The sequence below is a fragment of the Marmota marmota genome, unplaced genomic scaffold (assembly GCF_001458135.2).
Source record: "Marmota marmota marmota unplaced genomic scaffold, marMar, whole genome shotgun sequence".
Taxonomy (NCBI): Eukaryota; Metazoa; Chordata; class Mammalia; order Rodentia; family Sciuridae; genus Marmota; species Marmota marmota.
Window position 1 is genome coordinate 19,010,290 of NW_026000164.1, and position 13,105 is coordinate 19,023,394.

Sequence of the window (13,105 nt, forward strand, 5' to 3'; positions counted from 1 at the left end):
TCCGGAGCAGTCCCACCCGCGGGCCGCCCCCGAGAGCCCCCGGAGTCCAGCCCCTGGGCCCCGGGCGCGGCCCCCAAGACCCTCGGCAGCCTCCGACCCCCCCAATATCGGCGCAGCGCCGGGCTCCCGCGTCCCCTGCGCCCGACCCGGACCGCCACACGCCTGGCCGCCACCCCGAGCTCGTTCCCCGGACCCTGGCCTCTTCCGGGGCCGCGGCGGGCAGCGCTCTGGGCGGCTGGACTGAGATTCCGAAGGCCGCGCGTCCCCCTCACAGGCCCCGCCTGGGCCTCTCGCCTTAACTACCCTTTATTGCACCCCTGGCTCAGCCATAGATACGCCCTCGAGCGGGACAGCACCAGCCCAGGGCCTGGCACTTACTCGGGAAGGTAGGTGGAGGAGAAGGAGCTCCACTTGTGTAACGCGTAGGGCAGAAGCCGGCACTCCGGCGCCGCAGCAACAGCCCCACCAGCCGCCATCTTGTCAGCACCGTAGCGGCCGCCACCGACCGCCGACCGCGCCGGGAGGCGGGGTGGGGGCGGGGCCTGCTCTTAAAGGGGCCGCGTCCCGCATTGCCTCCTCCGACACCCGAGGCCGGGGCGCGCAGGTCAGCGGTCTCATCCTAGGGTTTACCCACACTCCCCGCGCCTTGATGGCTGATCGAAGCTGGTCCTGGGGTGTGAGCCCTTGCGGGGATTTTCGGTTAGAGGAGTGACGCAAAGGACTTTTTATGAAAAGAAAGAAATGGTAGTCATGAACCAGTAAGGTAAAAGGAGAAAACCGGTTTGGAAAAGGGACGCCCTCGCGACTTTGAAAACCACCTCTTTAGCCAGTTTGTAAATCCCTTAAGGAAACAGCACTGAAGAGAATTGGAATGCAATCACTTATGTCTTATGTCTTTTTCCTTCTGGAGTTGTCCTGCGGGGCGTGGGGGCAGGGGGTGAGTCTTTGTCACCGTGTACCCAGGTCAGATGGAGACAGGTAAAGGAAATGCTAATCTACCCTCGTAATCCGTTTTCAGTCTGTGATGCCCTTCACTATAAACATTTCTTGTGAGCCCTCTCCTACTAATCTTGTGCCTTGGTTTGCTCAGGAATAAATAACGTTAACCCACAGACTAGGAAAATCTGGAGTTGGGATGCTGTGTCATCATTTTCCCAGTTGGTAAATCTGTCTATTTTAATTCAGAAAGAATGTTAAACCCAAAAGTTCAGAGACCAAAAAGTTCAAAAAAGAGACCTTGTCATCTTAAAGGGAATCACAGCCCTTGCTCTGTGAAAACCATAAGGACACCATCCCAAGTTCTTAGCACAAAAGGAACACTTGGTCTAAATATTTGGCAACTTTAAATAATGCTCCTATCAAGTACCTGTTTATCAGGATTAGGCATATTTATTCTTTGGCTTAGCTACTACAGTTACCAAAGTCTGTGTTACTAATTGTCTAAGAGGTTGGACTCCTGAAAACCTGGATAGTATATATCATCATCTTCACCTGACGGATGCAAAAACTCAAAGAGTTTTTCCATGAATATCCAGGTGAGTCAATAATTGTATTTTTTCTGTTATTATCATTAACCTGTCCAAACTCCTCCAGTCCTGTCTTGACTTCCTTTTCCATAGGGAGAAAATTTTAATAGAGGCCTCCGTTAGGATGCCACATCAAAAATGCCAAGTAGAAAGAAAGGTCATATGTATAATAACCTTTTATTTTTTTCCCAAGTTGCTGAGCCAGGCCTCAAATTTGCAATCCTCCTGACTAGGCCTCCCAAGTAGCTGGGTTTACAAGCATGCATCACTGCACCCAGTCACATATATTAACTTTTGATAGTGCATGTGTTCTGTATGTTGCACCATGTTGGTTCATTAATCCTTAAGGGATTACTGTAGCCCAGTGACTTTGATTAGGGAACTGCCTGAGAGACAGTGGAAGAGGGCCAGAGGAGTTTGGTGCCAGAGATGATCTGTGATTATCTTTGGGAAAAAGAAATATGTAAAGTGAATGAGATTAAGATGTAGACTCTCTCCAATTAATTTGGGGCCCAAATTTTGCCAATGCCACCTCTTACCTTAACATTAGGAAGTAAACTCATTATTTTTCATGATACAGAGTTATGGTTCCTGAGCAATCTTTTTTAAAATCTATAAAATCTTTAAGTCTCTTCTTTCTCCTTAGCGCTCTTGTCAAGCAACACTAAACCAGCATGCTGTATTGTTGCCTGTATGTTCTATGTAATCTCTCCCTCCAGTCCTGGAATATTTCCCACCATTTTTCTAGCTAATTCCTACTCATTAATCAGATTATTTCTTCTGAAAAATCTATCTTTACTAGGCTTGGTGGCACACTCCTGTAATCCCAGTGACTAGAGAGGCTGAGACAGGAGGATCACGAGTTCAAGGCCAGCCTCAGCAACTTAATGAGATCTTGTCTCAAAATAAAAAATAAAAAGGGCTGGAGATGTGGCTAAGTGATGAAGCACCCCTGGGTTGGATCCCAGGCCTCCATATAAAAATATATATTCCTGGGCTGGGGATGTGGCTCAAGCGGTAGCGCGCTCGCCTGGCATGCGTGCGGCCCGGGTTCGATCCTCAGCACCACGTACAAACAAAGATGTTGTGTCCGCCAAAAACTAAAAAATAAAATATTAAAAAATTCTCTCTCTCTCTCACTCTCTCTCACTCTTTCTTAAAAAAAAATATATATGTATATATATATTCCTCATCACCTATTTTGAGATTAGGTACATTACCATACCATCCTGAGTTCTGCTTCCTTAGCTTAACAAGCATGCTTAATTTCTTCTTTAGTTTCCATTCTCCATAAAAGATAACTCTCGTGGGTATCCTGTTCACAGCTGTATCTTATATCACTATGCAGGTAGGTAGATACTAAATAAATATTTGTTGAAGAATGAATGAATGTGCTAAAAGAAAACATGAATTAGAGACTTGTGCATCGCCAAGGGAAAAGAATGCCAAAACTTCTCAGGCTGCAGATATGTATCCCTGTGGTATGACTGCCAGGCATAGTATAAAGACCCAAGCTAGCATGTCTTTCCTAGCACAAATTTCATAAATGGTAAAATAATTTAAAACATTCCTATGTCAACCTGAATCCAGAGAGAGGTATTGATACTGAGCTCAAATTTGTATAATCGTAAAGATAAAGTTGAAGACTCAAAAATTGCAAACTCTGTAGAAAGCTGCTAGTAGCTATACCTTGAGATCTCCTAGAGGTACATCTTTCTTCTGTGTTTGCAGCATGACTATAGGTGGTGCAGTGTATGGTAATGACACATAGGGAAGGCCTGGGAATCGACAGAAGCTATACAGTCTCCCTAGTTCCCTTTCACTTCAAAGATGGGGACATATTGATATTCTCACAGAGGACATGAGGATCATCAATGGACCTCATTTTTTTCAGGGATCAACAGAGGTTATGGTGATTCAACGGCTCCAGTAACCCAGATATCTTATCAGCTCCCACAGACCTTCTCAGTAGGCTTCTCATATTAAATACTTCCCAGTGAGAGTAACTGTGTTTGCGTTTTTGCTGTCCACCTTCTTTTGCTGCAAGAAAGACTAATTGGGAACCTGTGATATGCTAGACCCTGTCCTGGATGCTAGGAAGATAGGGGTAAACAGTCGAGTTCCTTCATGGAGCTTAAGTTCTGGTGGTGCAACATATAATTAATAAACAAACAACATAATTTTATTTTTCATTTTTTAATGCTAAAAAAGAGGATAAACCAGGGTAATTTTTTTTTTAGAGAGAGAGAATTTTTTAATTTTTTTTTTTTTTTTTTTTTTGAGTTTTCAGAGGACACAACATCTTTGTTTGTATGTGGTACTGAGGATCTAACCCGGGCCGCACGCATGCCAGGTGAGCGCACTACCGCTTGAGCCACATCCCCAGCCCAACCAGGGTAATTTTGATCAGATGGTAAAGGAAAGCTTCTCTAGGATGGTAATATATGAGCTAACACCTGTACAATGAAAAAGAGCTGGTTGTATGATTTAAAAATTTCAGGCAGAGACTGGGACACTGACTGATATAATAACTTATCCAATAGCTGTTCAGGGATAGAGCTAGAATCTCTTTGGTTAAAAAGCCCATTCTGTTTGTTCATATCACTTTTCTTCTCAAATGAGATGATATATGGGAAGAGATTTTACAAACTATAAAGTACTACTTGGCTGTAAGACATTGTCAGATAATAATAATAATAATGGCCACTAGAATTAAAAAGCAAAACAAACACAGCTGAATTTTTTATTTTCAGGCAAAGGAATATACAGTTGGCTGAGGGCAAAGAGTGTTTTTTCATTGTTAAGGAAAGTATCTCATAACTGTTATGCTTCTTAGTCAATTCATATACTACCATGACAAAATACCTGAGACCGGGTAATTTATAAGGAACAGAAATTTATTTCTCACAGCTCTGGAAACTCACAGTTCTAGAGGGTGGCAGTTCAAGATCAGTATGCCAGCAGGTTCAATGTCTGGTGCTGATCCAGTCTCTCTGCTTCCAAGCTGGCACCTTGTTGCTACATCCTCTGGAGAGGGGGAGTGCTTGTCCTCACATGATGGAAGAGATGGAAAAGAGAAGCCTAGCTAGTACCCTCCAGCCCTTTTATAACAGTGCTCATCCCATTCATGAGGGAAGAGCCCTGATAGCCTAATTATCTCCTAAGATCACCAATTCTTAATACTATTGCATTGGGGAGAAAAAACAAATAATAATATGCTGGAATAAATCCAGAGCTGTGTACATGAATGGGTAAAATAGGACCCATAATTCATTAGTCAGGAAAGAAAAATTTTCAGATCTAAGGATCTTGTTGTAACTCACCAGGATCACTCAAAGTTCATGGCTTCTTTAACAGCTTTTGGTGGTTAGGACAGATGAAGTACAACACAGTATTCAATGTGCAATGGTCAGAGCAAACTCTGCTTTAAACGAAAAAAAAAAAAATGGCCCTTAACAATAGTATTATTCAGTAGATGAAGCAACTAGTACCCATATGTTTGCTGTCTTGCCTAAGTCATTTATACACTGAGTTGTTTGTAGATCTGAGTCTGGAACCCAGGTCCTTAATTCTCCTTTTTTTTTTTTTTTCCTAATGCACCTGATGGGAAATTTGGAGGTCTGTATCTGCATTATTCCTCTTTAAATCCTCTAAGGCTAACACATAGTAGATACTCAAGAAGTCTTTCCTGAATTGAATCTCTTAGTATATCCCGAATTGCTTCTCACTTATTTTTAATTTTTTTTAAACAAATAAGGGGAGTTTGATTAGGGATCATCTGTAAATCCAAAGACTAGGCAGAATTAAAGGCATGCGGCTGTTGATCCAATTTTTTGGTCAGTAAATGATGAAAATCACAAGGGAGATTGAAAGAGTAAATTTGTTCCATTATAATTCCCACTGAGCATTTTTTACATACCAAGAACTTATACATATTAACTATCTCAACCCTCACAACAGCCTCACAAGTAAACCAAGTCTCTAGGAGGTTTGGATTCACTGAGTTCATGTGTACCCTCTCTTTTATAAAATTCTCAGTTGTATGCATTCCTAACATCACTCAGGATTCAAGGTTCAGAAAGCCAAGAAAGGAATCTGATATATTCCTAAAACTAACAGTTCTGCCTCAATCTTATTTCTGTACTCTCCCCATTCCTATACTGACTCATCAAACTTTGTTATTGTTGTCTGAAATCATTTCTTTAAGCATAACATTACCAAAAAAGGGCAAATGAAATACAAAGAATACCAATGTTTTGATTGAGGAGTAATGAGATATGCCTTGTATTATCTAGGACCCAGGAATTTCAGCCCTGCACCAATGGAGTCTTTGCCCAAGTCACAGGTGAAAATCAGCGTAGCTCCAGGTATGAAGCTAAGGTTTGTCTTCTCCCAGGAGGTGGCAGCAGCAGCAGGCTCAGCCTGCTGGAGAATCAGACAGAACTCATCTGTTTTTCTGTTGGCATCCAAACCTAAAAATGCCTGGTTCCAAAGACCATTTTATCCCTTCTTCGGTTTGCTGAGCTTGGTTGGAGACAGGGCATAGGGAATGAGCTGGCACAGATTCCTCTCTATAAGTACCTATTTTTTTTGGTAAATATTTTGATCTGGGCTATGACCTTGAAGCATGTGTGAAGGAGGGTCAGGAAGTCTCTGGTCAGAGAAAAAGAGCTTCAGAGAGAAACAAACAGTAATTGAAACACTTACATCCGTACTAGCGTACATCCAGAGGACACCAGCTTACGGTTTGGTGCCACATACAAAAAAATATAGACTCTGACCTCTTCCCAGCTACCAGCCAGCTGACCTTGTCATTGAATCTGTCGGAGCTGCAATATCCTTGTCCACCTACAGGTTCCTGATGAGAATATTAGCATAGGAAATATGCTGGTTAAAAAAAGGAGAATTAAGGACCTGGGTTCCAGACTCAGATCTACAAACAACTCAGTGTATAAATGACTTAGGCAAGACAGCAAACATATGGGTACTAGTTGCTTCATCTACTGAATAATACTATTGTTAAGGGCCATTTTTTTTTTTTTCGTTTAAAGCAGAGTTTGCTCTGACCATTGCACATTGAATACTGTGTTGTACTTCATCTGTCCTAACCACCAAAAGCTGTTAAAGAAGCCATGAACTTTGAGTGATCCTGGTGAGTTACAACAAGATCCTTAGATCTGAAAATTTTTCTTTCCTGACTAATGAATTATGGGTCCTATTTTACCCATTCATGTACACAGCTCTGGATTTATTCCAGCATATTATTATTTGTTTTTTCTCCCCAATGCAATAGTATTAAGAATTGGTGATCTTAGGAGATAATTAGGCTATCAGGGCTCTTCCCTCATGAATGGGATGAGCACTGTTATAAAAGGGCTGGAGGGTACTAGCTAGGCTTCTCTTTTCCATCTCTTCCATCATGTGAGGACAAGCACTCCCCCTCTCCAGAGGATGTAGCAACAAGGTGCCAGCTTGGAAGCAGAGAGACTGGATCAGCACCAGACATTGAACCTGCTGGCATACTGATCTTGAACTGCCACCCTCTAGAACTGTGAGTTTCCAGAGCTGTGAGAAATAAATTTCTGTTCCTTATAAATTACCCGGTCTCAGGTATTNTTTTTTTTTTTTTTTTTTTTTTTGGTATCAGTATTGAACCTAGGGTGCACTTAACCATTGAGCAACATCCCCACTCCCTTTTTATATTTTATTTAGAGACAGGGTCTCACTGAGGTGCTTAGGCCTTGCTAAATTACTAAGACTGCCTCCTGCCCCAGCCTCCCCGGTTGCTGGGATTACAGGCATGCAGCAGCACCTGCTAATTCTTAATTTATAAGTTACTGCACCTTTATTTTCTGGATTAAGTGGGGCTGGGTCTTCACCCTTTCAGTATTTTTAAAATCTCAGACACAACAAAGCTTTGCTGGTTCCAAGTTAATTCCAGTTGAGCACAAACCCTAGTTTGGCAGATTCTGCCAGCTGCATAGGAGGTGGGCAGAAATCCCAGGAAACGTCTGGACACCACACAGCTATGGATGAACTGTCAGCTGCTAGGTGCTACTTTGCAAATTACCCCATCTAAATGAAGCTAACAAAATGATATTTCAAAAGAGCAATTAACACTGATTCCTAGTGTATTTGAAATTAAAAGGCCTTTGGGGAAGAGTGACATTGGCTCTAAAAAAAAAAGAGTATCCCAGCCCTCTGGGTAGAAATGTTTAGTTTAAGGAGATTGTTTAGTCGGGACCTTTCTATGCTTTTCTTCCATCACCACAGCCAGAGGGTCAGCCTGGTCTTGTGAAGAATAAGGTAAAACTAGTTCCTCTTCCCCCCCCCCCACTTCATCCTGTTTGCTCTGATTCATGTTGCTTGCTTCAAACTCCCATCTATTAATTCAATAAACACTTATTAGGCACCTCCCATTTGCCAGGTTCTGGGAATATACCTGGCTACTAAGGAGGTTAGGTGAATAGTCAGATACTAAAAGAAGTAATATATATTCAGAAGGGGATGGCAAAAAAAAAAAAAAACCCATAATACTAGTGGTTGTAGAAGTAGCATTATCCTTGTAAGTACAGAGGCTGAATATAAGCTGAATGACAGCTATCTCTATGATATAGTAGAATCATCTAGAAATAATCCCATAGTTCTACCAGGTTTTTCCCCTGTGGGTTTGTAAAAGTAATCTTTTCTTTTCTTTCTTTCTTTTTTTTTTTTTTTCCAAATCCAAGGTGTCAGAATCCCTTCTGGATTAGGAGCTTTGGCTCCCAAAAGCCACTGTAAATGGAAACATGAATATATTACCTGGCATGAAAGGACCAGACTAACTGGGAAAGCTTCCTCCTCTACCTGTTCCCTGTAAGAATATTAGTACAGGTGATAGGCAGGTTAAATGTCTCGGTGTTACTAACCACAGGGAACTGTAGAGCGACAGAGATAAGAGAGCTCAATGATGATAGCAGATTCCAAACAGCTCCACACTTGAATGGGGAACCTAGAAGGCAAATCAGGCAGCAAGGGGACACAGAGCTGCCCAGGTCAGCAAGAGATGAGCAAGAAGACTACAGCAAACAAGCAAATGGGAAGCAAACCATGTCTCCTGATTCTTCCACATGCGAGATCACTCTGAGGTCAAATGAAATTTGCCATCAAAAATATACCAGATGCCCTCATGTTGTTGGAATCAAATCATTTCTCAAATGCAAATTTTTATAGAGGGCTTTTTTATCATGTTGATAATTTTGATTTATTTTCTACGTGTACATTTTCGAATAAGTTCTAAATGTCCCATTCTTCCCAGCTACACAACCAATTAATAGCAAGGCAGTTACTAAATACATAGCACAAAGTTTGAGAAGCTCTGACCTTTGGCTTAATTTTATCCAACTTAATATTTGGGTTACTGCATTCATAGGCCAAAAACTAGCCAGCATTATAATGGAATTCTCTGGAGGGCACATTCAATAGTGAAGCCCGGAAGTAACAGTTCTCACTCTTAGCCCAGCATTGGAATCAACTCCCACATCACACCCCAAACCAATTTCATATTAGAGGTAGGGCTTAGGCCTTGATGTATTGTTTTGAACATCCTCTAAATACTTCCATGTACAGCCAAGGCTGAGAATCTTCCTGCCTTAGAATGAGCAGACAGGAAGCTGCTAGTTGCTTCTTCCATCAGGATTCTTCCATTATCAGTTTCTCCCAAGGAGCCAGCATCAGGAAACCAGGATGTCCAGCTTGGACATCACTTTCAAAGGTGTCCATGTTGACTTTCCCGCCTCATTCACCAGCTCTACAGTGACATAAAGGGTTGTGAACAGGAGTTCATCGTGTTTCAGAGAGAACAATCGCCATGCTCCAGGGATCCCACACGGTCTTCAAAGCAAACAAGTACTTAAAAAAAGAAATCCTCCAAGCGTCTCTGTCTTTTCCCTCTCCTCCTCTGTACCCATCTTTCTCCTCCCCCTTCTCTTCCTACCCGGCTGTCTCCTTCACCTGCTCTGGAGGCTCATCACTGTCCTTCTGTGTCCTTCCTGTCACTCCTGGTTCATCCTCCACTGCTATCTGGGCCTCCCTGTTCTTTCTGTATCTGTCTCGGTTTCTTTTACTCTCTATTCTCTTCCCACAGCACACAACTTTCTTCTCTATTTTATCATCTTTCCCTTACAGCTCCTTAATTAACACAGAAAAAAGGCCTTGGCAGATATTTATAATTATTAAGCTATTTTGTTAATTTTAAAAGCAGATAAGTACTGAAAATATATTTCACTCATCAAAGAGATAAAAAATGCTCATAAAATACAAACCATAATGTGTGTGTGTGTGTGTGTGTGTGTGTATATATATATATATATATATATTTTTTTTTTTTTCCAGTACTGGGAATAGAACCCACAGCCTCACACAGGCTAGGCAAGCAATCTACCACTGAGCCACATTTCTAGCCCTATAATAATTATTTTAATAACTTCCTATATTGGCCCTAGGTTACTTTTTTCATGTAGTTCATTGACCCTCAATAGAAAAATGATTCTGTGTTCTCCAATAATTCTGACAGCAGCAGCTGACATCAATGTAGAAAGAGCAACAAGCTAAAAACAGTAGTTGAGTGCATACACCCTGAATTGCATATTCAGTTGCAAAATCATCATCATTATTATTGTAATTACAGAGGGGAGGCATTTCAATAATTGTTCAAAGTGTCTTCTTGAGGAAATAACTAAATCAGGGCCAGCTGTCACAAACCAATCTACAATAATGATCCCCGTATGTGCATCTTCAGTATTCATAGCAACGCTACAATAACAGATTTGTACATTCATCTAATGTCCCTAAACAACCGAAAAAATAGCAAACCTATGATCAGATCTGATGTCTCACTTGGTAGTTGACCTATGTTTCTAAACAGTGTCCCTGAATAACCTTAGAGTCATAAATCGCCAAACAAAAATTGCATCATCAATTTAATTACAAACTAGGGTGGGTGGCCTAGCATCCACCTGCAACATGATGGCAGCAAACCTAGGTACACGGGGACAGTGGAAGGCAGGTAGGTAGATCAGCACACAACTAAAAATCTTCAGGAGAAACAGCCACCAAGACAGACATGTTTTATTGACTTGAAAATTGTAAACAAACGGGAACTGTGAAGGCCTTGTTTTTAGTTTACTTGTGAAATCAGCCAAAAGTATTTGAGATTTTCTCTTCCCAAGATACAGCTGTGAAATGACTAATAGGAATTAAGGGAGCCTGCACCAGGAACTGAATGTGCCACTTCACTGAGAACAAAAAAATGTTCCCCTGATAGAGGCTGTTCTCTCCGATGAATACCTTTAAGGAGGAGCAGTCAGGCATGGACGTTGTGTATTTGTGAAATACCTTTGCAAAAATTTCCCATAGCTCAGTATCTTTGAATCCTGGTTATATATTTAATTTTATGTTCCTAAAGAAACTCTAAAGAGAGGGAAAGAAAGAGAAGCGGAAAGAAAATGTCTATCACATTACTTTTCCTTGCTGGACCACTTTGGCTTTCCAAATAGGAGTCTTGCTGAAAGCTGGGCCTGAGCCACATAAGGGTCATGACCTAAAGGAGCTTGCTAACTGCACCGATGTGACCTTCCTAGGTTTGAGAGTCTGAAAATTATACTCCTAGTTGCAGTGGCTCCTATCATTTACATATTTGCATCTTCAGCTAAAAGCAAGTTAACCCCCACGCATCCTTATCTTGTTACTGTAATGAAAATGTTTCCTACGAACTTATCAGAAAGGGACACTGATTGACATTTTAAAAGTTGTTTATAAAGCACAATCTGTATATTTTTAACTGGAAAAGTAAGGCATGATCTTAATAAAAATAAACCAAAACTTCAAAAATGGTTTAAAATGGAAGGGGAAAAAATTTCCTTCCCACTTTTATCATAGGGTAAGCACTGATAACTATTTCTTGTCTATTTTTTCCATGGAAGGATATATAATATATACAGGATTTTAGCACAAAGCATATTGTATAATATGTGCCCTGTACTTTATTCACTTGATAATGTATCAAAAATATTTCCATGTCAGCACATATAGATCTTTGAATCATTGGATATGCCGTGAATTTATTTAACCATCACCCCAATCCATGAATATTTAATTTTTACACTTATACCATTATTATAAATATTGTTTCTATGAATATCTTTATATACATATCATTGGTAACTTGTATGACTTTGCAGGATAAATTCCTTTCTATGAAATTCTGGATTATAATGTAAGCATATTTAAAGTTGGGTTAGTTGTTCCCAAATTGTAACCCCAATGAAGTTGTTCCAATTCACATTTCCATCCACTGTGTATGTTCCACTATAACTTTGCTAAAATTAGATTTTATCAAACTTTAAACTTTTTCTCATAGAAAAAATTTTAGCATGCTGTCATGAATTGCATTTTTCTAAGCACTAATGAAAATGAGCATTTTTTCCGAGTAATTTTTGCCTTTCATGTTTTCTTTATGAAACATTTATTCATATTCTTTATCTGTTTTTCTGATTATTTTATCCTGGTAAGACTGTACGCTTTCTTTGTGTGATAAATAAATATGCACTTTTCTGTTGGGTTGAGATAATTTTTTCTATTGGGCCGTTCATCCTTGGCTCTGTTGACCGTGTTTTCTTGCTGCTGTTCTTGTCATCATTTTTGTTTTTACCAAATGAAAGTTTTAAGTGTTTCACACAGATGCATTTATCAGCATTTTCTTTTTTAGTTTCTGAGCTTTGCCTGTGTTTTAAATGTAAGCAGTCTTGATTTGGGTCTCTCTGCAGTTGTAGCTTGATTTGAATTCCACGACGTCACACGGTATAGATGAAGAAATTTGGTTTCCCTGTGGAAAGAGAAGACTCCTCCCATTGTCCCCAGGGAACTAGTTGGCCTCACAAAATCTGGTTAAGTTCCATGGAAGAGTACTTTCCCCTCTTTTTGTCTCTATTTTGTATATACAAGCGCGAGAACAGTCTTATCAGTGGAAGGAATAATCCGGCTATTTTGGCACCAAACAGACAGCCTGGATTTTGGTGCCAGAGTTGTCTGGGAAACGCACACAAAGCTGCCCAGCACCTAGACTTTGGGTTCTGTGGGATATTACACAAGGGGAGAAAGGAGGCCAAGGGGTTCCATGGGAAGCTGAGTTTATGTAAAGTTCCTCAGGCAGGGAGAAGCCCCCTGCCTCAGCCCCAGGCCCCCACACCTGGCTTGAGCTAGCTTATTGTTCAGGCAACACCAAATGAATGCTCAGATTAATTCAGAACAGACTGCTTCTTGCAACACATTAGATTAATAAGGAGTCAGGTAGTAGAAATGTGATGAGCTCTCTCCCCAACCGCAGCTTTTATTCTGAAAAATTCCAAACCCACAAAGGTTGAAAGAATGACTCACTAGATGCCCCTATATCCTTCACCTCAATTCAGCAATTAACATTTTTCACCCTTGCCTTTTCTATTTCTATAATAGCCATTCTTATCTATGGAAGCATTTGAAAATACTTACAGTTGATAGTTCATTTTAAATAATGAACATATAATACATCTCCTAAGAATAAG

General features: G+C 40.8%; 1 protein-coding gene and 1 long non-coding RNA gene across 5 annotated transcripts in view; one reads left to right on the forward strand and one right to left on the reverse strand.

Annotated features, from left to right (window-relative positions):
- The window catches only part of Mkln1 (muskelin 1), a 329,639-nt gene that overhangs the window by 166,364 nt on the left and 150,170 nt on the right, over positions 1 to 13,105 (reverse strand). Inside the window, exon 1 of one of the 4 annotated variants that reach the window (XM_015493823.2) lies at positions 379 to 525. The exons of the other annotated variants lie outside the window; for them this stretch is intronic. Within the exon in view, the coding sequence (XP_015349309.1) occupies positions 379 to 476 (98 nt within the window). The 5' untranslated portion in view covers positions 477 to 525. Of the gene's footprint in view, positions 1 to 378; positions 526 to 13,105 lie in introns of those variants that run through there. 4 annotated transcript variants of the gene reach the window in all.
- LOC125611644 lies at positions 561 to 9,804 on the forward strand. The gene is made up of 4 exons (XR_007341884.1): positions 561 to 1,535; positions 3,810 to 3,879; positions 5,822 to 5,893; positions 8,255 to 9,804. It is a non-coding gene; the product is annotated as an uncharacterized LOC125611644 (long non-coding RNA).